The following is a 27897-nucleotide window of genomic DNA, read 5'->3' on the forward strand; positions in this document are numbered from 1 at the left end:
TACTTTTTTCGCATTCAAACATAGTGCATTAGGCCGGGTCGATTTGTGGGGAGACAAAAAAATCGCCCATTGCTATGTGAAAATCATATTCTAGGGATCAAAATAAGAAACTTTGCCAAAGGAACCATACCTCTAAAACGAATTCTGATGTCCCCCAATTTGGGTCGAACTTTTTAGTTTCTTTTCTATAACTCACTTAAATAAATTTTTTCATTTACATATGTTCCGACTAAATAAATTTCTTAAGAGAAAAAATAGATATTATTATAAATAAATAATTATTATTATTATTAATAAACAAAAATAAAGAAAAAACATAGCCATTTAGATGATTTTTTCATGTAAAGGCCAAAAATGTTGATATTTTTATATTGGAGACATTAGAATTCGTTTTAGAGGTATGGTTCCTTCGGCAAAGTTTCTTATTTTGATCCTTAGAATACGATTTTCAAAGAGCAATGAGCGATTTTTAAATCGATCCGCCCTATAGTGCATAGTACATATTTTGCAGTTTTAAATACAACTTTGATCACAATTGGCATGTTTTTTGTTTTTAGTTTTAAAAATGTATGTGTATCAAGAGTTTCTTGCAGCAAGAAATTGGCAAAAAACGGTGATACACCTGCAGTTCGGTTCACTTGATTAGAGGCAACAATTTGTATGGAGGAAAATGGTTATTAAAGCAAACGTATTTGATCTTGAAAAACTAGAATTTCTGATAATTCAAGTGGAAACTCTACTTTGCTCGAACATACATCACCTAATCACCTATCCTATCAGAAATCAATACAGATTAACGAAACCAACGCAAGACGGAGTCTTGTCGAGGCCCTATCCTCCCAAGAAAAATTACAAAATTATGAAAAATTACAAAAAACCACCTTTGATTAAAGTTCGCAAAGAACGCCGCCTCGATTTTGGAAGGGACCACATGGCTGGAGTTCTGTTACAAATAACGAACCCGACGAATGGAAAAAAGAAGTATTTAGTAACGAAATCTAAACGAATCTGGATTGGCCGGAAGAAGACAATTACCATTTTCATGACTTAAGAAAAGAGGAAAGGCATTTGCGTCGGCATCACAGCCGTGAAGATGGTGTTATGGTATGGGGAACAATATCGTACTAAGGCGCGTTCGAATTGAAAATCGTAGACTATAAAATGACGGAAAACAGCTATAAAGCTTTGTTGGAATCATCTTTTCCCGAGATTGGACCTATTAATTGAATCTTTCAGCAGTATAATGTACCTGTACGCACTTCAAGTGTGGTCAAAACTTCGATTGCGTCCCAAAACATTGAAACTTAACATGGCCACTGTATTTTCCAGATCTTAGCATTACTGAAAATCTGTGGGGATGACTCATTCGTAAGGCTTATGAGAATCGGCAACAATTTGAATAACAAAAATGCTTTAATTGGAGTCATTAAAACGGTCTGGTGTAAAATTTCATTAGGTTATCTGGCGAATTCGTGCAAATCCATTCATCAACGTATTTACGAAGTGGTTTATAAATAAGGTGGTAGCAAAAACTATTATACTTTAAATAATATATTTAAAAAAAAACAAATTTCCTATATTCGTTATTATTTTTTCTTATTTGGTTAGTGCCTCTATTCAAGTGAACCCACAAATCAAGCGCAGTATTACAGCTGCTGAAGTTTTACTGCTGCGAAGTACCGTTAGATGGAATAAAATTTTGATGCTTTCTTTCTTTTTGTTTTCTCCTTGTTCACTCCTCTGGGGAGCATAGGGCCTCGACAAGACTCAGTCTTGCGTTGGTTTCGTTAATCTGTTTTGATTTCTGATAGGGTAGCCTGCCACTGGAAAATTTTATGTATGTTCGAGCAAAATGCAGTCTTCACTTGAATTATCAGCAATCCTTGTGTTACGAGATCAAATGCGTTTGCTTTACTAACCCTTTTCTTCTATAAGAATTATTGCATCTAATCAAGTGAACAGAACTGTATCACGGCGCCTAGGTGAGTGTGAGTGCTGACCGCTGAGTGCTCTTCGTCTCGACAAATGCTTGATTCCACTGCAAGAAATTGGCAAAAAAAAGTGCAATAAAATATCGTAAAACTACTCAATCAATGTACGCTAAAGAGTTAAATGCAGAAAAAATGCAAATTAAAAAACTTTCTAAATTCGAAATCTCACTCTCATATATATTATAAATCATAAAATGTTTCGGTCCTTGCATGCTGGCATGTAATTTGAAAAATATCCCTATTCATAATATACATACATACATGTGCACACATACGTAAGTTGTAAAATTGCGATCGATCAGCGAATTGCTCCGTTGGGCAACCGGGTCACGCAAGACTTTCTTTTTCGATTTTGGACGTGAATTTAACATATTTCTTCTAAATTCAACGACTTGAGCATCCATGTACCTTCCTAAAATTTAGTTTTCCTCTTTCTAATCCAAAGAGGCCAAATCAAAACCGACCAAGGCGTCGCTAAGGGCATCCCAAAATCGCCGTTCTCAGCAGTTGGGCATTGCTCGGACCACTTTACAACGAATTATCCGCATTGATTTGCATTTATTCCCGTATAAGATTCAATTGACGCAAAGATTGTTGCCTGCGGACAAGCCTCGTCGATTGGAATGGGCCCAAAGAGTCATCAAAATCCGTCGGGTCCATCGAATATAGGCAACCCTGTATGTTAGACGTCCACCTGGCACCGAAAACCATTAAACAGGGGGGCTTTAAAATAATAGTACAGAGATGCTTCTCATATTATGGCGCAGGCCCCATACACAAAATTGATCGCACAATGGACACCAATTTTTATGTGGAAATAACGCAGAACGTTATGTTGCCGTATTGCAGGGAGCAAATGCCAATAAAGTGGATGTACCTGCAGGATATTGATCTTAAACACACGAGTCAGAAGGCCGAGGATTGGTTTCGCGCAAAAAAATTTTAATTATAGAATGGCCAGCTGAGTCCACCGACCTCAATGCTATAAAACGTCTGTGGGGGAACTTAAAAAGAGCTGTACGCAATGCCAAACCGAGTAACAATCAACAACTTTGGTTAAGGATGCGTGCCTGGAGATTTCGAAGATTGTGTTAGTGATGTACGAAAAAAATTAACCAATCATACTTCATTGCTATCTGAGCAACGACAGAATTCGGCTGCCGAATGCACAAAACAGGTGGCAGTAAAAGTTTCCCTCACAATTTTTTTTTACCATAGCAAAACTGGTAGTCTATCAAGCTTGGACTCAATGCGCCGCCGTTGTGCTGCAGTAATAAAAAATTTGGGAAATTGAACTAAACTAATGTTTGTATCTGCAAACTTTGTCAATGCAGTTTTTCTTAAATTTTTTTTTTATGAGCTTGGTGAGAATGCGTTACTTACATGGTCACTGCTATTTTAATGTTAACCCTGAATTGTAACGCTGTATGTCTAAATAATACTATAATATTTCAAAATAATAATAAAAACTTTCGAATCACATCATAGATTAAACATTTTTTGATAAAATCGAATCTTTTTTTGGTGCTCCTATTTTCGTGTTCGCCACTGTAGCTATGATCGTGCATATGTATGTATGTATGTATTTTTATGTTTCTTTGGGTTTTGGTTCCTCTCGTTGAATTTTTGGTTTCTTTGAGTGTAAGCTCTTTAAAAAGTCCATTAAAGCCATTTGTTTAAATTTCATGTAATATATACTTAATTTCTGTAATCCTGCTAGCTTTTAAAGAACTTCACTCAGTACCAGTTGACTTACTCTAAGCCTAATCATTCATAGATATTTATATTTGATTATTAATTAATGTATCGATGTATTTGTACTGCAAAATGCAACTAATTTTACTCGATTTTTCTTCCATGTGTCTTGCCATGTCTGGTGCTCTCTTTTCTCTTTTTTTTTCTCTCTCTCTCTCTCTCGCTCTCACATATACACGCACTGTCGTTATATCCTGTTCCGTCCTGTGCGTGCATCATTAAATTGTTTTGTACCAACCAATCAACAAATACCTTAAAAACAAAAAAACAAACTTTAAAAACAAAAACTAAAATGTGCCAACTCTATTGAAATAAAAATTATAACAACAATATATGCATCACATCACTGCACATAACCGTAAACAAATACCTGTAAACAACATCAACACCAACACCAACACCAACCCTAATACCAATGCCAACACCAACCAATCAAATGCAATCAAATGCAGTCAAAAGTAACGGACAAATTTAAGCGTCCCTTCCGCAAACGGCACTCCTCAATGCACTATCAACCGACCAATCGCGTCAATCGCTTCCTCTCACAGGCGATCAATGCACGTTCCGTCGATTGCGATAAATCCGAGCATGTCGATCGCATTACTTTGCGTTTTCGCGAGAGCGACAAGGAGCGCGAGTATCGTAAAGATTTCGATTTGGGTTTTACCACCGCCATGGGTTGCTCGTTGTTGTTACTAATCTTGGGTGCAGCACTACAAGTGTCAGCTTTACCTCGAACTCTTATCCTTTTGCTGCTATTCTTGACCGCTTTTGTCTGGATTAGCGCCATCCTGATGCTGCTGCTGGCAGTGCGTCTCAAATGGATTGTATGGGATTTGGCACGAAGTTTTACGCTACGTTTAGCTATCACTATATTCACCATAGTGCTGATCTATTCGGTGGGTCAAGTGAATGTGGTAAGTGAAGGATGCAGTGTGTAATTCGAAATACTGCTGTGGGTCACTTACATATTATTGCTGTGATTTTCGTAGTTCACTTGTGTTATGGATCATCCCTGCGCTAGTAATGTTACAACACATACACCCACTTTGGAGGAAGACTTACTCATATTGGCCCATCATAGCGAGGCTCACCGAAAGTGCTCGCTGCCGCAATATGTTTCGCTATCGGCCACTTTTGCATTTTTGTCAGTTTCAGTATTTTTACGGTGAGCAAAAAAACTAATAAAATCATTCAAAATATTATTAATTTATAAATACATATATGTATTTATAAATCAAATTGAAAAAAAATTACACAGGCCTTTTAAAGCTTTACTGCATATATAAATATGTATATATGTATGTATAAGTGTATTTACTGTTTCTTACTCGCTTTACAGATTGCCAACAATTTTCAAATCCTTGCTGATACTGCTGATGGGAACCATTTATGGACTTTTTATTGAAATGTCTCATATAAATATTTTCAATTGTTATGACAGCAGAGTCAAGTAAGTACAATTTTGTTCATATGTAAATATATACTATGTAATGTAAGATTCTACTGTACTGTTCTGAAACATATACTAGCATTTCTATTCTACCCAGACGTTAATTGCAAGTGAAGAAACGCCTTTCTCAAATTTATGTATTCTTCTCTTTTCTGTAACGCTATCAGCCAACATAAACCGCTTGATCGAAATTCACTGAAGTTTTTCCGTTTCGTCTGCAATGGTACGGCATTCTACAGAAAGCCTCTCTTTCGAATAGTCGCCCCTATACTTACATACTAAAGGGTGATCAATTTAGAGGTATCGGGCTTTAGATTGAAACAAAACAACGAAAATTCGAATTGATTAGACAATCTTTTATTATTTCTGTGTAGAACTATTCTTGACATTTATTTTTTAAAGATAATCCCTTTCAAATGTTGGCCGCTAGTGCGCCGTAATTAACCATCCGTAAACACCAATTTTGAATGGTCGCTGGAGGACATTGGTTGGTATTTCGTGAATAGCTTTAGTAATGTAACCAGCAATGCCTCAATCGAACCTGGTTTATCCACAAAGCATTTAGACTTTACATACCCCCACAAATGAAAGCCCAAAGATGTGATATCGCACGATGTTGGAAGCCAATCCACTGATCCGAGACGAGAGATAAAGGGGTGAATGGCAAGTAGCGCCATCTTGTTGAAACCGAATGTTGTTCCGGCATTAAAATGTCGTTTATCACTACGCGATAGCGTTCGATGTTCGTTCATTGTTGAGGAGTAAGTCTTTCCGCGTGATCTGTCAAAAATCCCCTTTTGGAAAAGGCACCTCCAATCTGATCCCCCAAGGAAAGTGCCTTTTCAGTTCATTTTGCTGTCATTTCTTTTTCACTTTTCGGCAACCAATTTCGAAAAGCAAACTTTTATATCCTGGAAAGTAGCTCGGGAAAATTTGTTCGACGATTCTGCAAATCGATTGCGAAAATTCAACGTTCATTGTGTGATGGCGAATTTAAGGAGACATTTCCAACCCACTGCTCAGATATTTTCCGATCCATCAAACTATGGTTCCCCTAGATATTTTAAGCTTGTTTTGACAGGGCATCTTTCTACTCACAACGGCCGCATTTCGTGGGTTAAGTAGCATCGCTGTCTCTATGTGCGATGCGGCTGTCAAACCTAAACAGGGCATCTTAAATTCGCACCACCAACAGGTGGACCATTTCAAAACGCATAACTAACTAGATAAACTAACTCCATCTGGGATCGCTATGGACCGACCCAGTCTATATTCCAGAACCATAAATTCAATTTAGAGACTTTCTTTCAACTTCCAGTGTTACACTAGAATTGTGGAAGGGCGAATTCCTCAGACCAGCTAGCTACAATGGCCAAGTCTGTAAGTCTCCGTCACCTCAATTCCAGATTTGTAACACAGAGGTTGACAATCGGCCGTGATATCTGTAATGCACCATCCATCGATGAAGAGTTGTGAATGAATTTCCGGCTCAAAAGGCAAATTACTTCCTCAAACTGCATTTTGCGTTAAAAGGAAAGCATATTGAATCGATTGAAGACACCCAAGCCGCTGTGATCATCAATATAAAGGCATTACTCAGAAGGTTATAGATTGCCTATTTGAAAACTTTCGACAAAGTGCAGAAAATTATGAATCAGAGGCGATTTTATTCTTAAAAAAATGTTTTCACAAATCATACTCTGCTTGTTTTATTTGTAAGACCCTTACTATAGACTTTCTTCGAAAATTTTGAAATTTACAAATAATATTGTAATTATCTACAGTAGTGTTTAAAAACAAGTTTCGACAGTGTTCTATAGAGAAGTTGAGAGGGTGAGGGATAACTTCTGTGTAGACACTGCTTTTCCTACGGAGTAGGGTTCAGAAATCCACACCTTCTTGTACTACGTCCACCACACCAAAATCTCAAAAGTAATGCTACTTGTCTCAGCGTCGGTTGGTTTAAGTGGTAACTCACCAGGAATCCAATCAGCGCTTCCGCACCATATTGTTGCCACATCCTCGCTATCAATTAGTTATACGGGTAATTTCTACACGAATGAGAAACCTTATAAAGTTGTTTATGTCTGTACCAGTCAGCTCTACGAGGCTCTCAAAAAGCGGTTTGCCAAGGGTTAACATCCTGGCCGTGCATAGGACAGGGCAATCACAGAGGAAATGGAAGATAGTTTCCTTCTTCTCCAATTGATTACTATGTACTATGACAGTGTGAATTATAAGGGATACCCATTTCGGCTGCTTGCGTTCCTATGGGCCGGAAGCCAGTTATGACTGCCGTGCGTCCCCAGGTGTCCCTTCGTTTCATGTTTATCCATGCTGACATTTGTGTGTGATGGTAGGTGGGCCATAACGTTTTACTGACTTTGCATGTCGTCTGATCTCCCCATCTACAATCCGCGATTCCTAGAAGATTGCATTCTTGATTACACGCAGTGGTGTGAAAGCAAATTCTGCAAAAATGTTACCCATGGTCGATCTCCCTCTTGCCAGTTCGTCTGCTTTTTCGTGTCCTTCAATGTTCCGATGTGCAGAGACCCAGATTAAGGTAGGTGGGCGAAAACCATCCCAAGGTGACAAGGCTATTTCTGATTTGTTCCGTCAGTTTAGAGGTTGTTGTAGAAGAATCCAGTGCCTAGATTGGAGCTTTGGTCAGTCCTTTCCAAGGTGTACTCATAATCCATTCCTCCGTGGCTTCACAATTTCTACACGCTCCTTAAAAACATTTTCAGAGATCGTCTTGTACCTCCCTCGTGGCAATGAAAAATCTTCATCACTCGACATATTCAAAGCTCGTACTTTGACGATGGATAGTCGCATTGTGTACGGAAATTTAAGCGTATCGTCTTCGTCGCTGCATTAAAAAAATAATTCGTACCGATAACGATAAGAGCCGTGTGCAAATGGCATAATTGTTCAGTCTTTTTTTTTTTTGTGGAATAGATATAGAGAAATACGGTTCAGTGTATATATTGGAAGATCATTTATTCATCTTATCATTATATCATCTTTAACCATTAGTAGCTTTGAGATGAGATCAAAAAACTTTGCTTACCTATCTGCTTAGAGAATTTGGCCCTCTTATCTAGTACATTCTTGTATCCTCTACGCGATGGGCGTGAGTTTTAATTTTGCCCAGCGCACAACCTTTATTTTTAATCTAGCCAACTATAACCACTACAAATACATACTAGGTTGTTCAAAAAGTTTTGCGGTTCGATAAGAAAGGGCGTTGCCACTAGCCAATTCTTTTTTTGTAATTTGGTACACTTTTCATATGAACGTAAGTGAAGTTTCAATTCAATTCATTCTTTGTTTACAAGCCATTTATTGCGAAGTGTATTTTCACAGTATTTTCTACAATGGAAAAAATCAAGTATCGTCAGGGATTGAATTTTTATTTTTGGAAGGTTTACAAGCAAAGGAAATTTATAAACGAATGTTGAAAGTGTATAACGACTTTTCGCCATAATAAGTACACAAAAAACAGCAACAACACCAGAAGTCGTAGTAAAAATGCAGGGTATCGTATTGGAAAATCGTCGAGTGACTAAAAGAGATTTAGTGGAAGCCCTAGGCATCTCATTGGACAGTGTAAGCATTACTGAAAGAGATTTAATAGAATAATCAGCATTACTATGGCTGAAGTATTAGGTTTCATAAAGCTGTGGGCACAATCGGCTCTGCATTTATTAAGAATGGAACAAAAACGCGATACGACTTTCTCAGCAACAGTTAGAGCGTTTTCGAAAGGATAAAATGGATTTTGTGCGTCGATTCGTCTCTATTGATGATACTTGTGTCTATCACCATGATCCTAAATTGAAACAAGAAGCTAAAGAGTGGAGTGTACCGGGTTTTTCGGCCTATACTGCATAATAAAATGTATTTCGTACCAACCAAAGTTGTGTTTTTCTTATCGAACCGCAAAACTTGATGAACAGCCTAGTTTGTACCTACCTTCAACTTAATCAAATTCATATTTTTCTCACCTCCACAGCTCATCCATTCCGCTCCATTTGATCTCATTGGCACGAATAATAATTTTTATGATTGCAATATTGGTGCATGGACGTTTGGTTGAGTGGACAGCACGCCTGGATTTCCTTTGGCAGTTGCAAGCCTCACAGGAGAAGAAGGAAATGGATGTTTTGCAGGAATCAAATAAGCGGATTTTACATAATTTGCTGCCAGCTCATGTGGCTGCACATTTTCTCGATAATCAATTTCGTAGTAATATGGTAAATAATTTATTGATTGTTGCTTTAAAAGAAAATCCCCGTTATATTGTACGTTTATTTATGTGAGTATACAAATGCATGCCTGAGATTCGTTGCTCTTTTTGTTATTTGAAGAAACCCAGCAATTATCTTTTCCAGTTCCCGATTTTCAAAGAGCATAAACACATCTAAGCGATTAGCACGCCGGGAGCAAGGGGCAACATTACACACAGACACAAGCACACACACATGCAGACACTTCAGCCAAGCTGACACTTTAACTACATACATACATACATTCATATGTATGTATACATATTTATTTTCGAAACTCACCTAGCAAGGCGAAATAGGACCACGCTTCAAAGGCCTACTCACGAAGATCGCTACTTCAGGTGTGATTTTTCACCGATCTAAGTTATTGATTTTCTTAAATTTACACAAATCAATATTTCACAACTGCACTCGAATCAGTTTCTGTTGGTTCGAAACATACTCTTACATACATATTTTGTATATCTATACATATTTTACTACCTTTTTTGCTGCAACGACTCGCCCAGTTTTTCACACGTGTTTGGCAGCATTTTGCACTTCTTGCAATGCTTTTATGTGCTACAAAACACACATCGTTGTTGTAATTTGTTTTTTTTTTTTTGTTGCCAAATATTTCAACGATTTTTGGAAATTTGTGTTGTGTCGTGTCGTTCTGCCCGGTTGTCGTCAGTGGTGCGACAATGGGTGTCAAAACTTAGTGTGTTGCCAACTCTCTTATCCCCTGAAACTTTTAATCAATCATTTTCTTGGCGGTTGTTGTTGGTTTCTTTTGTTGCTAAACAATATAGGTCAATCCCTCACAGGAACTCTATCATCAAAGCTATGCCAAAGTTGGTGTCATATTCGCATCGGTGCCGAACTTCCATGAGTTCTACACAGAGATGGATGGGTCGGATCAGGGATTGGAGTGCTTGCGTTTGCTGAACGAGATAATTGCCGATTTCGATGAGGTGAGTGAGACAAATTTATAAGCTTTTTTATACACAAACAGAGTAGCAATTTAACATAAAATCATTTCTATAAATGTAGCAACTTTTTCCTAATGTCTAATCACATTGTAAAATATTCCTGTATGAACTCTCTCGGGATTAGAGCTTCAGAGCTTACTTAGATTCGCAAAAGACACAGGCTTATTACAAGAAGCCTACTACAAGGAAACGTGAGGGTCAAGCTTCATCTAGTACCACTAAGTACCAATAGGTCTATGTGATGGCTTTCAGCCAGCCAAGTCAATCTAACCTAATCTAACCTTCCTACAATAAACATCATTCAGCCTCATCAGATTCTTATTCTACAATGCTGGATCTTTCTGGGCCACTAATAAACTTATCGTAAATCGTTGAGAAAAATTCGTTTTGAATATTTTTTAATTTTTGGAGTAAGTGCGATGGCTATAGTTAGAAAGAGAAAGATTCTGTCCTATCTTAGCTGAATAACAAAGATGACAAATTAGCAGCCTCTGTCATCTGAAGCAAAATTGTGAGAGTAAATTCAGCTGCCATGTCAGCGGAAACTCAGCACCAGTATTCTGACCACTCATTTCGTGTTACGTATTCACACACTCGTTCAATCAGTCATTGTTCAGACGGTCACGAAGCAACGAGTGCCGAGACTGCGCTGAGTTTTTTCGTTTATCACCAACTCTAACTCAGTTTTTTCGTAAAAAAATCGCCGTCGTAATCCCGGTTACGTCACAAAATCAGCTGAGGGCCGGTTGATAATCCGTTGGCCATACCTCTGCATTCTATACAACGTGCCTGAATAATATTGTAATTTGCATCCAACAAGTGAACGTCTGACTTTTGGACCCGGCATTAGATTCACTCATTGGTCTACCACCACTTGATGCTTTCATCCAGGGAGAGGGCTTGAAGGCTGAAATACAATGGGAACTGGTACGGCCCCTGTCCGGCATTGGAAAACAGAGAAGGCATGGACTTCGATCCAACGATTCTCTCCATGCCCCTTGACTCCATGCCATCAAGGGTCGTACTTGAAAAGAGATAAAGTGTGGTGCTGCCAGAGGCTCAGTTGTGGTCAAACTCTGAAAATAAGCCCGGCAAACACTGTTTTCGCATTTTCATGGATGGCTCCAGGACCGAGCACGGACCGAGTCACGGGACACCTCTGACCCCTTAGCTTGAATGGGTTCTAAGGCCAAATTCTTTAGCCCGGAGCGCGTTCTGCCACTACCTTCTGCAGCCATCAAAGCCACGGTTAGCAAATGGGTTACTCTAACCCACAAGCGAGTTTGGCAGGCTGAGAGAAACTGCAGATGGACTAAACGGATGTTACCTGCCATGTCGGATCGACTGTCGCAAATCCTCTTGTCATTACGCAGAAAGGACTGCAGACAGCTGGTTGCTCTGATGACGGTCCATTTTCTGTGGGCGAAGCACATGGAAAAGGTAGGCATCTCAGACAGTGTACTCTGCCCGGCTTGTGAAGAGGAGGATGAGACGGCAGACCACGTCCTGGCGTGAACTTTGATGACAGTTTGAATGTCGCGTTAATTTTTGACATTTTTTTTTTGTTTGGTGGCGTTTTGACTGTTTTCTTCCAAATAAAAAAATGTACGCATTGTGGGGAAAATGTTCAAGAAAATAATGCTCCAAAAAATATCAAATATGAGAGTAAGCAAGTAAGTAAATGGTAAGCCTAGCTTTTTTGTGTATGTGCCGATCCTCTAGTTTGAGGGCAAAGAAATCTGAACGAAGTTCAGAGAAATGCGGTGGTAATGCCTAAAAATGATAGCATGACCCTTGAGAGATTGCCTCTAGCGGCCAACCTCCTTTAACCTGATTGCGCTTTGAGCACCGATGAAAATAACTGAAAGTCTTACTTCCCGTAAGTGCAAAACGGTTCAAGAATGTAAAAAGAAGCTGAATTCTGTCGCAAGACAAAACAGGATTGTACTTATATGGGTTCCAGCACACTCAGGTGTTCAAGGACACGAAATTGCCGATAAATTGGCCAACTGCGGATCAACGTTTCCCCCACAAGGGCCTGAGCCAATAATCGGTATCGGAATCAGTTCCGCAGGAATCGGAAATTGGATCAGCGAATATGTATGCAATTTACATAAAGAGCGATGGTCCGGTCTAGAACGCTGCAGAACTGCAAAGGTTTTTGTGATAAGTCCGAATAGAAAATTGTCAAACTTTCTTCTAAAACTTGGAAGGAAAGACGTTCGGTTGATGGTCGGTATCATTACAGGACAGCATATGACCACCATTGGAATCATTGAGGACCACCGGATAGCACTGAGTACTTTCTCTGTGAGTGTCCTGCCTTTGCTATGTTCGATGTCATGAGAATGACTAATATTCGTTCTCTAAAACTAGAGGATATTTACAGATTTGCTAAAGAATCTGGAAAATTCTCACAGGACTAACTATCTTTATCTCTGTCTCTATTCTTCCCTATCTCCTGCTCTGATACTTTTCTCCTTCCCTCCTTGACTATCTACCCTCTTTCCAGAGCTTTAAATTCAATGGACTTTTTAGCCTGAGTGTTTTAGGAGCTACCAAATCTCCTGGTGCTCCTTGGCTCGACCTTTTCAAATTTCAATTTCAAGTGCAAAACGACATTAAGGGACAAGTTCTAGATACTTCATAGCCCTGCCGAAGGACTTTCCCACTAAACCAGGCGCATCTGTATTTATTATATTTTTACTTATTCTTATTCTAAATTGGTGCGATAACCGCTTACGCCAATCGTTTCTTTCTCATGCTAACCGCCGCCAGTTGGACATACAAGAGAAGCCAAGTCCTTCTCCACCTAATCTTTCCAATGGCGAATAGGCCTTCCTCTTCCTCTGCTACCACTAGCTGATACCGCATCGAATACTTTCGGAGTCGAAACGTTTGTGTCCATTCGGATGACAGCCAACGTAGTCGCTGGATCTTTATTCGCTGCGCTATGGCTATGTCGTCATAAAGCTCATACAGCTCATTGTTCTATCGCCTACGATTCGAAAATTTCCGCAGCATGTTTCTCTCAAACACTCCAAGGGGCATCTCATCGGATGTTGTCATCGTCCAAACTTCTACGATAGGACGGGCATGATGAGAGCCTTATAAAGTGTTAGTTTTGATCGTCAAGAGATGACTTTACTACTCCATTCCCTACTCAGTCCAAAATAGCACTTTTTGGCAAAAGAAACTCTGCGTGGAATGTCAAGCCTGACATTCTGATCGGTGTTGATGCTGATTTCTAGTTAAACGAAGTATCTTACAACCTGGAACTCATAGCTTTCTATCTTTCTCTTGCTATTTTTTCTCTACTTCTACTAGAAGTAAGACGGCCACGTGGGTTGAAACAGTCACTATTCATTAATAGATATCATCATCCTTACAATGCATGGTTTGGTTTACTAAAAAAAATTAAAGATATTTAATTGTGGTTTTAATTTATTTCGTATTGTCTTTTAGCTTCTGAAAGAGGATCGTTTCCATGGCATTGATAAAATCAAAACTGTCGGCAGCACTTACATGGCTGTTGTGGGCCTTATACCCGGTTAGTACTGAAAGAAACCCATATTTCAATATAATACTGCTACTTACCTAATCAATAACAATAATTATATTTCATATTTAAATTTGAACTCTAGAATATCGCATCAATGCCAATGATCCAAATTCGGTGCGTCGCCACATGACTGCTCTAGTTGAGTATGTGAAAGCAATGCGTCTGTCTCTGCAAGAAATCAACAGTCACTCGTATAACAATTTTATGTTACGTGTTGGTGAGTGAAAAAATTGGCTACTAAAACTATTTGTATTGTACACTAATTTTCTATTTACGCTACTGTAGGCGTCAATATTGGACCTGTGGTGGCTGGTGTGATTGGCGCGCGCAAACCACAATACGACATTTGGGGTAATACCGTAAATGTAGCGAGTCGCATGGACTCCACCGGCATACCAGGCTATACACAAGTGACGCAGGAAGTTGTAGACAGCTTGCAGGGCTCACATTTTGAATTTCGGTACAGCAAATAATTTGCATTTGTCGTTATAAATTTTTGTTTAACATCCACACTCCTTTCTAACAGCTGTCGTGGCACTATCAAGGTCAAAGGTAAAGGTGATATGGTCACATACTTCCTGTGCGACTCCTCGAGCAATGGGCTTAATGGTGAGGTGCGCAATGCTATGATTGCCAATCGCGCCATCACACAAAATGGCAATGGTTTTACATCACAACAGCAACAGCAACAACAGCAGACTCAACCAAATGGTTTGCCATCAGCCATGCATGCACATCCAGCAGAATACTATCAAAAGCAATCACAGTTCCAGGATAACAGTTACCAGCTGAACATGAACAGTGAAACGTACAACATCAAAAAGGATAATTACGGCTACAACAACATAGACACAAACCAAATTTTGCTGAAAACCTCACCCAATGCACTGCATGAGGAGCAACAACAATTGCTAATGCATCAGCAACAGACGCCACAACAACCATATCAACATCATTTAGCGCAACAACAACAACAGCGCTTGAATAGTAAATTGCAAAAGCAACCGAATTTCATCGCCAACGGTGGTTTGCCGAACATACGCGAAAATTGTCATAACGGCGAACACAATGGCAGTAATGGCGGCAGCAATGGCGTTGGTGGTTATGCCTACAATGGCTACCATCCGGCGCCACAACTAGCACAACAAGCACAGCAACAACAACAGCAGCAGCAGCAGCAGTACAACAGTAACTATGCACATCATCAACGATCACATTCCTCCAGTTCGATGGGCGGCGGTAGCATTGGCGTTATGGGTGTGATCACAATGGCAGCGTCATCTTCCCCAGCCCTACCCACACAACAACAAGTTCAACCAGTTTCAGCACAAGCCACCCCCTCCATGGTAATGTTGCGCGAACAATTTAATATAATTGAAAATCCCGGTGGTAATCGGCTTGAGTACATTAATCATGACCCCTACGCACAGGTGGAGAGCTATAACAATTTATTTGGTAATGGTAATGGTAATGGTGGTGGTGGTGGTGTAAGCGCTGGTGGTAGGCGTGAACCGCATGCCGCACGCAATTACCACCATTTGCATCACAATCAACAGCATTCGTCGTCGTACAGCACGAATAGTAACTGTATGAATTATAATAATTGCCGTGAAAGTGAACCATTGTTGCATGCCGCACCAATTGCCAAGGTGAGTGAATATGAGTATACATTGAATGAGGAGATACTCTTATGATCATCACTGCAATCCCTCTCATCCACCGATGTTTGAGCCCCCTCAAAGCAATTATTGGCCAGTGGGATTTGCTTTATGATCCGTGCATGTATGTTGATCCCATAACGAAAGCCCACTTGTAATGTTTTTCAAAACAGTCTTTTATTTTTTTTTACTTTGGAATTGTTATTAGACCACCGTATTTTGTAACTGTTTAATGTAACGTTTCCACCGCAGCTTACTTTGGGGTTTGCCGCTAGCGCGTTTAAGCGCGAACACCAGCCAAAATATAATACTTGTCCACCCGCACACAAATATAGGGTGGGCCATGTAAAATTTGCTTTTTGAATCGGCTATAAAAAAAAAAAATAAAAAACTAATCAAAATTTTTTCAAACTTTTTTTTTATTTTGAAGACTGAAGATTGTCATTTATGAGTAAAAAATAATATCGTTCAAATGACTGCCACGACTGGCTTTACAGTAGGCCATTCGATCAACCCAATTTTTAAGCACATTTTCGATTGTTTGGGCTCCAATTTAATGAATGGCAACTTCGATTTCGTGTTTTAAAGCATCAATCGTCTCTGGATGGCTCGTTGTGGATGCATTTGCTTCTCTACAGTAACGTGTGGATTTTCTGAGCCCCAAATCCGACAATTTTGCTTATTGACGTAGCCACCGATGTGAAAATCAGAAAAGAAGAACACTCACCACTTTGGAAATATTTCCCAATTTTGTTAAAGCGTAAAGCGTCCCATTTCGTAAATGTCAAACCTTTAAGTAAATTATGAAGACATTTGACATGTCATTTGAGTTACCATTCTCAAAAAAATAGGTAGTTCAAAAAGCAAACGCTATATGGCCCACCCTGTATCATAACCCAAACCCATTTTGAAAGTATCTTTAAAATCGAAAACAATTTTGAATATTAAATGTTGGCAATGGTGTTAATTTACGTGACTTTTTTCTTTTGTTGTTGCATTCCTATCAAAATACAATGTTTTGCAGTTTATCCACATCGAAACAATTTAATTTACTATCGGAGTATAAAATTTAGATATACCGACAAAAGAATGAAAAACTTTTTAAAGTTGTTTTTCAATCAACATTCGACGTAGCCCAAGGATGATAAATTTACCAGGTTTGGCCATCAACTATGTTGAAAAACAAATTTGTGCGAGCAACTTCGGCTGAAATGTCACAGTATTACTCCAAGGAGGATAGATACCAGGTTTGCTCGTTAGGTATGGTGAAAAAAAATGTTTGAGGGGAACTTTGGATTCTACGTCATTCGTTTTGTTTTCACAAAATTTAGCTTCAACTTAGTGAAACACAAAACGAATGACGTCGGCATATCTGTCGAATTCGCTCAGAGCCGAATAACGGTCTGCTAGGTAGTACACTTCTAAAAATCTGTTCACCTTGGTATTACACGGCAGCCGAATTCTACACGCTCGTTTCACACGTAGTCTCACACTTGTCCAATCAGTCGTTGTCCACACGACAAAGGTTGTGTTAAGTTTTTTTCGGGTATCACCAGCACAATCTCAGTGTAATCTCAGTTAGTAAACAAACCAATTCATAGCTTCTGCTACGTCAGTCCATCAGCTGATTCTGTCAAATTCGCCGAGAGCCGGTTAACGGTCTGATATTGACCACACCTATCAAAATCTTTTCACCACGGATGTAGCCGCTTATGGACCACAAGTGGATACAGTGGCAATTCTCTTAGACGAAAGCACGCAAACCCTGGGTTTGTCTTTGATGGAATCGTATTATAGGCGTAATCCCGCTCTTATCCCATATTTTGTAGCTCGATTTGAAAATTTACGAACGAATATCATCACTAGCTAAATTCCGTAGGATTGCGTAGCTTGTGTTTAAAAAGCTATAAATATCGTAAATAGTACGCGAACGTGGATTTCTTAATTTAATAATTTCTCAATGTTAAGTTGTAGTTGAGCATTTCATGCTCACACGTCTGCGGCCGCTGTCTCTCTTTGGAGGACCAGTTTTTCAGTACTAATTGAACTGTGGTGACTTGTTTGTAATCACTGCTATAAAACCTGGTTAAGCTTTAAAGCAGAGTTAAACTTGCACTGGACACTGCTCCTTAAATTCATCCGAACTTCATAAAACTATTTTAGAAGTTTCACTATGATTGGTATTCGATTCTTCTGCGGCATACTTCAAATTCTAAATGTTCAAATTCGAAATGTCCCCACCCTTGCTTTGTCAGCTATGTTAAGAAGCTGTGTAGATGGTTCCTAACCAAGTCTATGTATATTCCTACTTTACTAACCCTTCTGACTAACATGAACTCATTTGTATTTAGCAATTTATATACCTATTTATATGTATCCTGCGAGCTTTTTATTCATTCATATCTAATGTGAACCATTCAATTGTGTTATCTCTTTGCATGTATTCGTTATCGACATTTTACACTCATACAATCAAACAAACACGCAAACAATACCCACTGTGCTATATCGAACGCCATGATTATGTCAACCGACCGCCTACATGTACGCCTATCACATCTTCATCTTCCGAAATCAAACATCCTACACTGAAAACAATCTCAATCAAATGCAAAACGGTTAACGGGTACCATTACATTGTTGGTGTATTCATTGTTCATTGGCTTCCGCGTTGATCGATGTGAACTAACATACGAAACACAGATATTGCCAATGCAACAATTTCCACCTAAATATGAACCTCCACGATACACATGCCCCAATACCATAATGCTGCAACAGCAGCAACATTTACAACAACAATTGCAACTGCAACATCATCATCATCATCAGCAGCAATTGCATCAACAATATCCACTATACTCCCAACATCCTCAACCGCCATTACCAGTTCCACCACCCAAACCCTCAAATCTAACTGCATCCTCATTAGCCACAGCCTCAGTGTCAGCCTCAGCCTCAGCATCACTGAATCAGAATACACCTCTCTTACGCACTACCTACATGAAGCCTCTGCCGAAATTGCCGACCGAAATCGAAGAGAACCGTGAGATGTCTTCCACCGATGATCTCAGTTCACGTCCACATTCGCCATCCATGAGTTCCTCAGATGAAAGTTACTCGAAGACTACCGAGGGTGAGGGTGACGAAGACTCACCACGCATTACAGCAATGGGTAACCATAATCATCATCAGCGTAACGGTGCTAATCCTTTGCAGTGGCTATATCCATGCGACATTCAAGTGGATCCCACATCGCCCGTGGTTGACTTGTCAAATCTAAAAGATTTCGAAGTGAGCTCGACAACCGAGAGTCAAGGTCAACAAACGAATACCACACACAATAAAGGCGATTCCTGCAATAGTTTTGAGTATCAAGATCGCGTTTTACTTGCCGCCAACAAAAAGCAATCCAGTAATGGTGGCGGTGGCGGTGGCGGTGGTGGTAGTAGCAATGGCGCCAATGGTGGTGGTGGCAATGGCGGTGGCTCCACATCCGCCAGCAATTCGGCGAAATCGCCATTCGAGAGGGAACTGCAAAGACTTTTGAATGAATCATCACGTGCGCGTGCACTTGCCGCCACCTCCTCGTCCGGCGGCAACATTACATCCGCTTCGAACTCCAACACTAATCCCGAAGGCAACACGACAAGCAACAGCAGCAGTCGCAACAATATTGAATTAAGCTACTCGGCGAGCAACAGTAAATTAAGCTCAAATAATGGACTAGCAGCCGGGGGCAGCGGTAGCAATGGAAACCTTAGTGGCAGCAATTCGATGAGTGGCAACAACAACCAAAAGTCGTTGACCACAACAATATTGGATGAGCTGACTTCGCCGACAACGGGCCGTCAGCCGTCCAAAATACCAATTAGCACGAGTTTTATGATCGCTAAACATCCTGTTGGTTTGGAGGCCATCAAGGAGATAACGCGTAATAAAAATCCATCAGAATCAAGCCAAATGTAAGTTTTTAAAAAAATTTCATTTTCAATAATTTACTAAAATTCCAATATACCCACCTTACTTTTTAGGCAAACTTCCGATACAGAATCCTGTGAAATTTTACACGAGAACTGTAACCAATTAAATTTGAATATACTAGACGCAGTCAACAACCAGTCATCCACATCAACGGGCACAAACTATCGCGACTCAAATCAGCCGCAGCAGCCAGCAAAGGATCACAACCACCGACATCGCCAACGACCGCGTTCCAAAGAGCTCGACCAAAGTCGTGAAAGTCTTGATCAGCTGGCCGATGGGAGCGAGCAGCAACAACCTCAGCGGCATGTGCGTCACCATCATCATCACCACCATCACCACCATCAACGGCCACGTGTGAATCATACAGCAGCGTTGAGTAATGACACCGAACGTGATGATACCGAAGATAATTTAGCCGATGAGGAATTCGAAGATGATGAGGTGGGACGTGATGTGCGAAAAAAACGTTTGGTGACAATTTCGACGGAGGAACAGCATGCCAATAAGGTGAGCGCTGGTGTCAATTGTTACGAAGATGATGAAGACGAACACGAAGGCAGTGCATATAACCATAAACATGACGATCATCCGGACTATGAAGATGACTATGATGAAGAGCGGCATGTCGAAATGAATGTGATAAACGATGAACTTAAATACGGTGCAGGGCATCACAATCACCAGTCGATGGACTCGAATCCTTTGGAAAGTCAATCAGAATGGTCGGATGATGATTGCCGCGAAGAGGCTACAGGTAAGAGATGTACAATAATTGGAGTTTTGCGATTGTTTAGGTTAAGGTAAATGGCTACCCATGTAAAAGCCCACTTAAACAAAGAATCGAATTCGTCCCTTGTGATGCCATGTAGAGCAAAGCAGAGGGAAAAGAACAGAACCGAGAGGAAAGAGGAGGTTTTGGATTAGAGGAAGGTGACAACCAAACGATGACTAATTACATTTGCGTTAGTTACTGATGAAATTCATCAAGTGTGATATCTAATGCTGCTATAACAGCAGGTGTAGCAAAAAATGTGTGCCAAGATGCCTGAATCTTAGTCCGGCGAGAGCAGGTTAGCTGAGTAGAAAGTGTGGATGATTCCACGTCATTCTCCAGGCAGCTGCTGCAGAAAATCCTTGAAGCAGTTGCAAGTCTCACCGTTTGGATACCTAACAGACAATGCCCGATGAGGATGCCCTCAAAGTTCGAGAGCTACGGCTTTGTTTGTCTTAGAAGTTCTCTCGAGCAGTCGCGATCTGCCCGTGGCCAGAAGGATCTCGCAACTTACGCGTTAGCGCACTAATCGAGCGCTCGGTAAGTTCACGCGAAGCCCATATTTCCAGGAGCAGACCACAGGTTCTCAAGGGAACCCCAATCATCTCATTTCGCAGTGAGATCATCTCGAAGGTCCCCCGTATTGCTATGTTAGCTAATGAGTCCAACAGTTTCCGGCCAAGCCATTGTAACCGGAAACCCAAATTAGCCTGATATTGAAATATTCAGATGTAGTCGAGAGAGAAGTCAGCCAAGGCCGGACTAATTTCGAACGCACCAACAACGAGCCCAGGGCTCTAATTACCGCCTAGCTGTCGGAGAAATTGTTTACCTCCCTTACTGTAGTTACAGAAGTATGAAAGCAATCCACTGCTTCTTTGATTGCGACTACCACTACAGTAGTCCGGTAGCCTGAATTCGAGCTTGATGAGGAAGTCACTTCTCCACCAACTCTTCCATTCAACTTTGTACCATCCATGCCCTGTCTCCCAATGCTGCACCTCGCCCATTTCTCCCTGAAGGGGATCATTGATCAAGCACCATGGAGATGAATTCAAAGTTTCTAAGAATGTCCGTAGCTTAAGCCTAGCTTGTGGCCGGAACACTTCAAACTCAGTGCGGATACCACAATCAGCATTGCGCTAAGCGCTAGAGTAGCAGTGGTCCGAAGAACCCACAGAGTGCACAAAATACTAGATTCCACCATGGTGGAAACAGTTTTAGGGGTGTGCTCTTTACCAGACCATAATTCGGCTCTCAGGGAATTTGAAGGAATCAGCTGATTTGCTGGCGTAACAGGGGCTATGGTAGCGATTTGCTTATTAGAGAGGTCAGCAAAACTGATATTGTGTTGATGATAAGTGAAAAAATCAAAGCAGCCACGGCTCATTTAGCGCTCCATTAATTTCGAAATGAGTATTCTTACTGGGGCACCCCTTAAAAAACTTTCGATAATTAGATATTTGATGTTATTAGTTTTTTTTTTCAAAATTACACAATTTTTAACTCTCCATTAAATACAGGTGGCGCCGAATCAACGGGCTACATAACCGACGAACCGGGTTTGGAAAATATCTCATTACTAAACGAAGCCGGTCTCACAGATGCTGAAGGTGCTCTATCCGATGTCAATTCACTTTACAATGCACCCGATGTGGATGATACATCGGTGTCGAGTCGTGCCAGTTCACGATTACTCAGCTTAGATTCGCTGAGTGGCCTGTACGATTGTGATTTGGATTCAAAACATGAAATGGCAATCGTGAATGTTTCGCACAAAATCACCAGCAAATTTGGACCACAGCAGCAAAGTTAATTGCATCGGCAGTTACAGGTGTTAAACGACTCAAAATCGAGAGGAGAAACTAAATCCAATTACAATACATAGTACTAGTACACACACACACACACCCATATATGCATATACACATTTAATATTGAGGTAAGAATGGTGTACAATGTTATTTTTCGGTGAATATACTGTAGCCCTATCCCATGATGTATGTATGTATGAAACTATCTACATAAATAAGTATTGGAAGATTTTAGTAAGGAATAAGAAGAAGAAAAATTAAAGAGGTACTGATACTAATGACTTAAAAGTGAATATACATAAAGTGTACAGTTGAAGTAAGATAGGGTGAAGGAAAAATTGGTGCCTCCGTTACAGTTAATACGAGTATAAAGCAAAAACAAAACACAAAAAAGAGAAAAGATATTATAGATTGATATGTGAGAATGAAAGCACAACAAGCAAATGATGTTGAAATTTAGAATTTAGCAGCAGGTGCGTAAGAAGGATACTTACAAACATGAAATTTGGTATGTAGAGTTGCCAAAGCTCTTTGTTTGCCTACAAATATATGTTAAGCGTAAAATAAGTATTAATTGTATGTATATTTATGTAGATATAAACATGAAATTGTATTGTGTGTAAAAAATACATTGCGTAAACGCACCTATCAAATAATGCTTTAAGTGAGTTTGAAAGTTTCAAAGAAATGCAGTGCTAAACAAACATACATACAAATGCATGTTTTTGCGAAAAAGTTTTGAAACTAATTAAAATTAGACTCCACATGCATTATTATGTATGGATAGCTGTGACTGGATGACTGGAAGAGTGGTAGGTCGAGTTTCTCTCTACAAGTCCGCTTAAGACACATACATATACATACATATATGTATATGTAGTATATCTGTATGATCAACTGGCAAATGTGGCAAACTAAATTGGGAGTTATTTATATGTATACAAACATAAATATAAACATAATTGCAATTATCATAAATCTTATACATATATTTCGAATTTTGATTATTTACGTACGTAGTAAATCCCCGTTGAGTGTGTGAAAGGTACACATACAAACATAATATAATTATTTACTAAATCGTAAAATGCTGATCTACTTACACTATAATGTGAATACTTAATTAAGCTACATATATATGTACAATTATACATAGTAAATGCATACATACGCATACACATACACATAGGCGTTCAATTGTATTGGGCAACACTGAAGAAGTGCTCGAGATGAAAGTGTGCACTAACTTTTTTATATTTTTCACTAACGCGAAGTGGGCTTTGAATGTAATTTTTAATTAAATTTCAGACAGCATTTATTTGATCGGGCGGCAGTAAACTTTTTTCGAAACCACAAAGACTGGACCGACTATTGTAGCACCCTACAGAACCATGCAGAAGTGTAATTTTGTGGAAAACATCGCACATTTTTTTTAGCTAAAATTCCTAAAATGACGCTTTTCAAATAGTGCATATGTACTTATATGCATATACTAAAAACCAGAATATTGGGTAGTCTAAAAATCCAAAAGTCAAAGTTATAAAATATTTTTTGTCAATTTTTTTCATAAAATTAAGAAGTAAAAAATCAAATAGGTGACATTTGAAATTGACAACAGCCTCCGCTCCTCAACTGTGCAATGCTGCGCACGACTCATCTATAAAAGAAATTCATATTAGTTATTAAATGAACTATCAAATACGCTACTTGCGCACATTCAATATTTTTTCACTTAAAATAAATAAATAATTGGCGCGTACACTTCTGTTAGATGTTTGGCCGAGCTCCTCCTCCTATTTGTGGTGTGCGTTTTGATGGTGTTCCACAAATGGAGGGACCTACAGTTTCAAGCCGACTCCGAACGGCAAATATTTTTATGAGGAGCTTTTTCATGGCAGGAATACACTCGGAGGTTTGCCATTGCCTGCCGAGGGGCGACCGCTATTAGAAAAATGTTTTTATAAATTTTGCTTTCACCGAGATTCGAACCAACGACCTCTCTGTGAATTCCGAATGGTAATCACGCACCAACCCATTCGGCTACGGCGGCCGCCTTACTTGGTAAAAATACAAGAGTTAGAGGGTACGTATGTGTGTATTTTAGTGGCCACGCAAAATTACACTTTATGAAAATAACCGTATCCAACTAATAACGCATATGTAATATAAAAGGTCTTTCATGAAGCAAATAATTTGTAACAGTTGCCACAAATTATCAACTTTTGCTCTTCATGTATCCAAAAACCTTGCAAAGTAGAGGAAAGGGAGAGAGCAAAATGATATTCATTTTGAGGGGAAGTTGTAATGAATTTACTGAATAAATTTTTACTAAGAAAGAATTTGCAGCTGATAGCAAAGTAAAAATACTTATAAATTCAATTCGCGAATTCTCAATTTTAATAAAAGTTTTAGATATTAGAAATTTATAAAGTTTATTTGAAGTCATATATGTATGTATGTATTATATTAAATAGGAATCGGCCAATGATACATGGGTATGTATGATACTTCTGACCCACAGCCTCTAGTCACCGATGCTGCCGAAATACAAATCGATAGCATTGAATGTATCTTTTGCATTTCATGCTTGTGCTTCTTGGTTATTAATTAATTTTTCAATATATATTATATATAGGGTGAACGAGTTGAAGTTACCTATTCAAAACACCATAACTTTTTTGTGCGAAAATTGATTTTATTGATTTCAAAGACAAAATTGTTCAAAAATGATTACAATTTTAACATATATTCACTTTAGCTACATATGACCACCTTTTGCTTTGACTATAGCCTTCAAACGGTCCAAAATGGACCAGATGGAATAGTCCAACGGATTTGCGTCTGGCGAATTCGACGTGTGTGGACGAAATGAAGAGTGGAACATGATTTTTTAACCATTCTTGGCCCACACGAGCTTTATGAGACGGTGCCGAGTCCTGTTGGAACGTCCATGGTCTACGGCCGAAATGTTTGCGTGTCCACGGCTCTAAAGCAGCTTCTAAAACATTTTCCCGATAATAAGTCGCATTCACTTTGACACCAGGCTCGATAAAAACGATTGGAGAGCGTCCATCACCGGTCACTGCGGCCCAAACTATTACTTGCGGTGGGAAATTGCTTTGAGTGGCCATACGTAGGCTCAAATTCACGTATGAGCGTTCGGTCAAGTAAACACGATCGTTTTGAGTGTTTATGAACTGCTCAATTGGGAAAAATTTTTCATCGGAAAACACAACGTTTGAATTTCATCACAGAAAAAAACTGTCATTAGAACAATTTTGTCGTTGATGTCATGAGCTGTTTTACAGATACAAGCAGTGTGAAGTTGGTAACACTTCATATCGTTCGCCCTGTATATGTATAGTGTACATTCATACATAGACGGAAGCCAGGAAAATATGAAAAAAGCTGTGATCGCCACAACAATACAATTGCTAATTATTCACGCTTGTTCTTCAGGTGTCAGCGAAATAAAACCATGTGATGCTAAGTTCGTTCTTTTGCATATCATTTACTGTTTCTGATTTTGCGTTAATGTATTTATTTTTTTATTTTTTTTTTCTCTATGTGGGCGAATTCTCAGAAGTTTAATTACTGTACAATTTTTACATGAACAGACCTAATATAAATAAATTCACGCAATAATGTCAATTGTAAAAAAACGGAAAATTTCGATAATAGCTTTCAATTTTGCCGAACGTCACAAGGAAATCGATAGATAAAGGCAGCTTACGTATTTTAATGATCTCATGTGCACATCATTATTTTGCCATTTTCAAGAACTTTTTGTTTTACAATTCATGAGTTTTATGAGGCAACCAGTTTTCTAGATCTGTATTAAAGTCAACATAACTCGGTGAAGAAAGTTTTGCAAAGACCGAAACAAATGATAGGCTGAGTGTACACGATCAGCACTATGGGATGGATGAACCATAATTTTGCAGGCAAACACTCTCGGATTCTGCTGTGTCATCAAAAATGTATGTGGCAACGACGAGCTTGCTATTGATCAATTATAACCATAGACAATGTTAATGGCAACACTTAATGAAACATCAGCCTAGGCAGGACATACTGAAACTGCAGCGAAAACTCAACAAAAGTAACAACAACAACCACAACTGATACTCTAGTATTCCGGCATTTTATTATCGACCTTTTTTAGACTATCTAATATAATTTATAAATACTGTACAATAACGATCGACCGACATACATACTATGGCAAAGAATATATACACCAATTTTTCTAAAAATTACAATCAAGCGCGACTTCAAAAGTTCCAAAAGTGAATTTCGCCCAGCAGCGTTTTTTATACATTAAAGAAATAATGGCATCTAAATCATTTGTTATTAACCACGAAGTAGAGAGTCATTCTTAATTTTCTTAATTATTAACAACGCAACATTTAGAAAACGTCAATTAATAAATGAATAGCAACAACAATACACGTTCGACTCTCGTTTATACTACTCGCATAGCAGTTTTAGTTATACTCGTATGAGTCCCCACGCAAGAATACGATTCTGGCACTCTCTTGCATATATGCGGTAGCAAGGTGAATTGATTATTCATACTTCTTGATATGGTAGGATTGAAATTGGGGAAGGTGAGCATTTCCAGTTGCTCTGAGCGCCGTAGAAAAAAAATTTGTTTATCACAAAATGAGCTTCAGCATTTTATTTTATCTTCCTTGCCCTATTAGCATAAACTCGCATACTTTCATCCCGATCACTTGTTGATGATGCCCAGTTTATATATGTATGTATGCATGTATGTTCTTTGGAAAGTGTGAAGCGCCAGCGTTTTTAGTTAGTTTTGTAATTTATTTGCAAAATTCTTTATACAAATGTACGTACTTATACTGTAAGTAGTGGCAGGCAGTGCCAATGTCAAATGATAATACATAATCTTAGTAAAAGTAAAAACAACTTTAAATTAAAATTTTTCTTGTCACACATCCTCCAAAAATATTTAATTGTGATCAATTTTACTTTTTCTATGATTATATTTTATCTTTTGCTGGGATTTATTTTTTCGGGAGTTCGAATTTTTTTCAAAAATGTATTTAATTTACAATTTTTGTTTGTGTGACGTCGAAAGTAACGATTTGCTATTGCATATCTTAAGTTTTATAGTTAATATTATTTTTTTATAATATTTTATACGCTTCTTTAAGGTATTTAAATTTTTTTGTTTTTGTAGGCAGCAAGAATAAATATCATATTTAATTAGGCGTTGTACTCATACGTTATTCACTAAAAGTCATATTAAACCAAGCAAGGCTCTCATGCACAACTAATTATGAAACTTATTTTTATTTTAATTGTAAGCGAAAAGTAAAAAGTAAAATTACATAGAATTTCAATTATACGTTGTATATACATTACATATGTACATATATACCTAAAATGAAATAAATAAAAAACTATGGCATTAAATAAAAATTATAAGGAGTGTGTGGGTGCATTTTAATTAAATCATTTGTCTGCCTTATGTGGTTCTTTTTTTGTGTTGAGTCGAAAATGTCCCTAATGTCGACCATTTTACGATGATTTCAGGTAACTTTCGAAATTTGGCAAGCCCCATGCCTTTTTCCCAACAATCTGGCATATTGGAAATAGTTTTAAGTAAGACTGGC

The 27897-nt window shown here is 38.9% G+C and overlaps 1 protein-coding gene and 1 long non-coding RNA gene across 7 annotated transcripts in view; one reads left to right on the plus strand and one right to left on the minus strand.

Annotated features, from left to right (window-relative positions):
- Positions 1-27838, plus strand: part of LOC128857866 (Ca(2+)/calmodulin-responsive adenylate cyclase) — a 123355-nt gene extending 95517 nt beyond the window's left edge. For 2 of the 5 annotated variants that reach the window (XM_054093666.1, XM_054093668.1), the window contains 12 exons: positions 4199-4663; positions 4739-4914; positions 5089-5199; positions 9218-9458; positions 10283-10444; positions 13928-14012; positions 14107-14241; positions 14310-14484; positions 14551-15673; positions 18386-19647; positions 19717-20423; positions 21965-27838. In XM_054093666.1, the coding sequence (XP_053949641.1) occupies positions 4199-4663; positions 4739-4914; positions 5089-5199; positions 9218-9458; positions 10283-10444; positions 13928-14012; positions 14107-14241; positions 14310-14484; positions 14551-15673; positions 18386-19647; positions 19717-20423; positions 21965-22257 (4935 nt within the window). In that variant the 3' untranslated portion in view covers positions 22258-27838. The remainder of the gene's footprint in view (positions 1-4198; positions 4664-4738; positions 4915-5088; positions 5200-9217; positions 9459-10282; positions 10445-13927; positions 14013-14106; positions 14242-14309; positions 14485-14550; positions 15674-18385; positions 19648-19716; positions 20424-21964) is intronic. The other 3 variants (XM_054093669.1, XM_054093670.1, XM_054093667.1) reach the window with 3 other exon arrangements.
- LOC128857868 (uncharacterized) lies at positions 340-22796 on the minus strand. Of its 2 annotated transcripts, XR_008453953.1 has the most exons (6): positions 22750-22796; positions 14060-14192; positions 9975-10414; positions 9774-9914; positions 3835-3998; positions 340-2038 (listed from the first exon to the last, which is right to left on the minus strand). It is a non-coding gene; the product is annotated as an uncharacterized LOC128857868 (long non-coding RNA). The 2 variants fall into 2 exon arrangements; XR_008453952.1 differs by lacking the exon at positions 340-2038 and having other exon boundaries at positions 2830-3998.
- Positions 27839-27897: the final 59 nt, after the last annotated feature.

The sequence above is a fragment of the Anastrepha ludens genome, chromosome 3, assembly GCF_028408465.1.
Source record: "Anastrepha ludens isolate Willacy chromosome 3, idAnaLude1.1, whole genome shotgun sequence".
Lineage (NCBI taxonomy): Eukaryota > Metazoa > Arthropoda > Insecta > Diptera > Tephritidae > Anastrepha > Anastrepha ludens.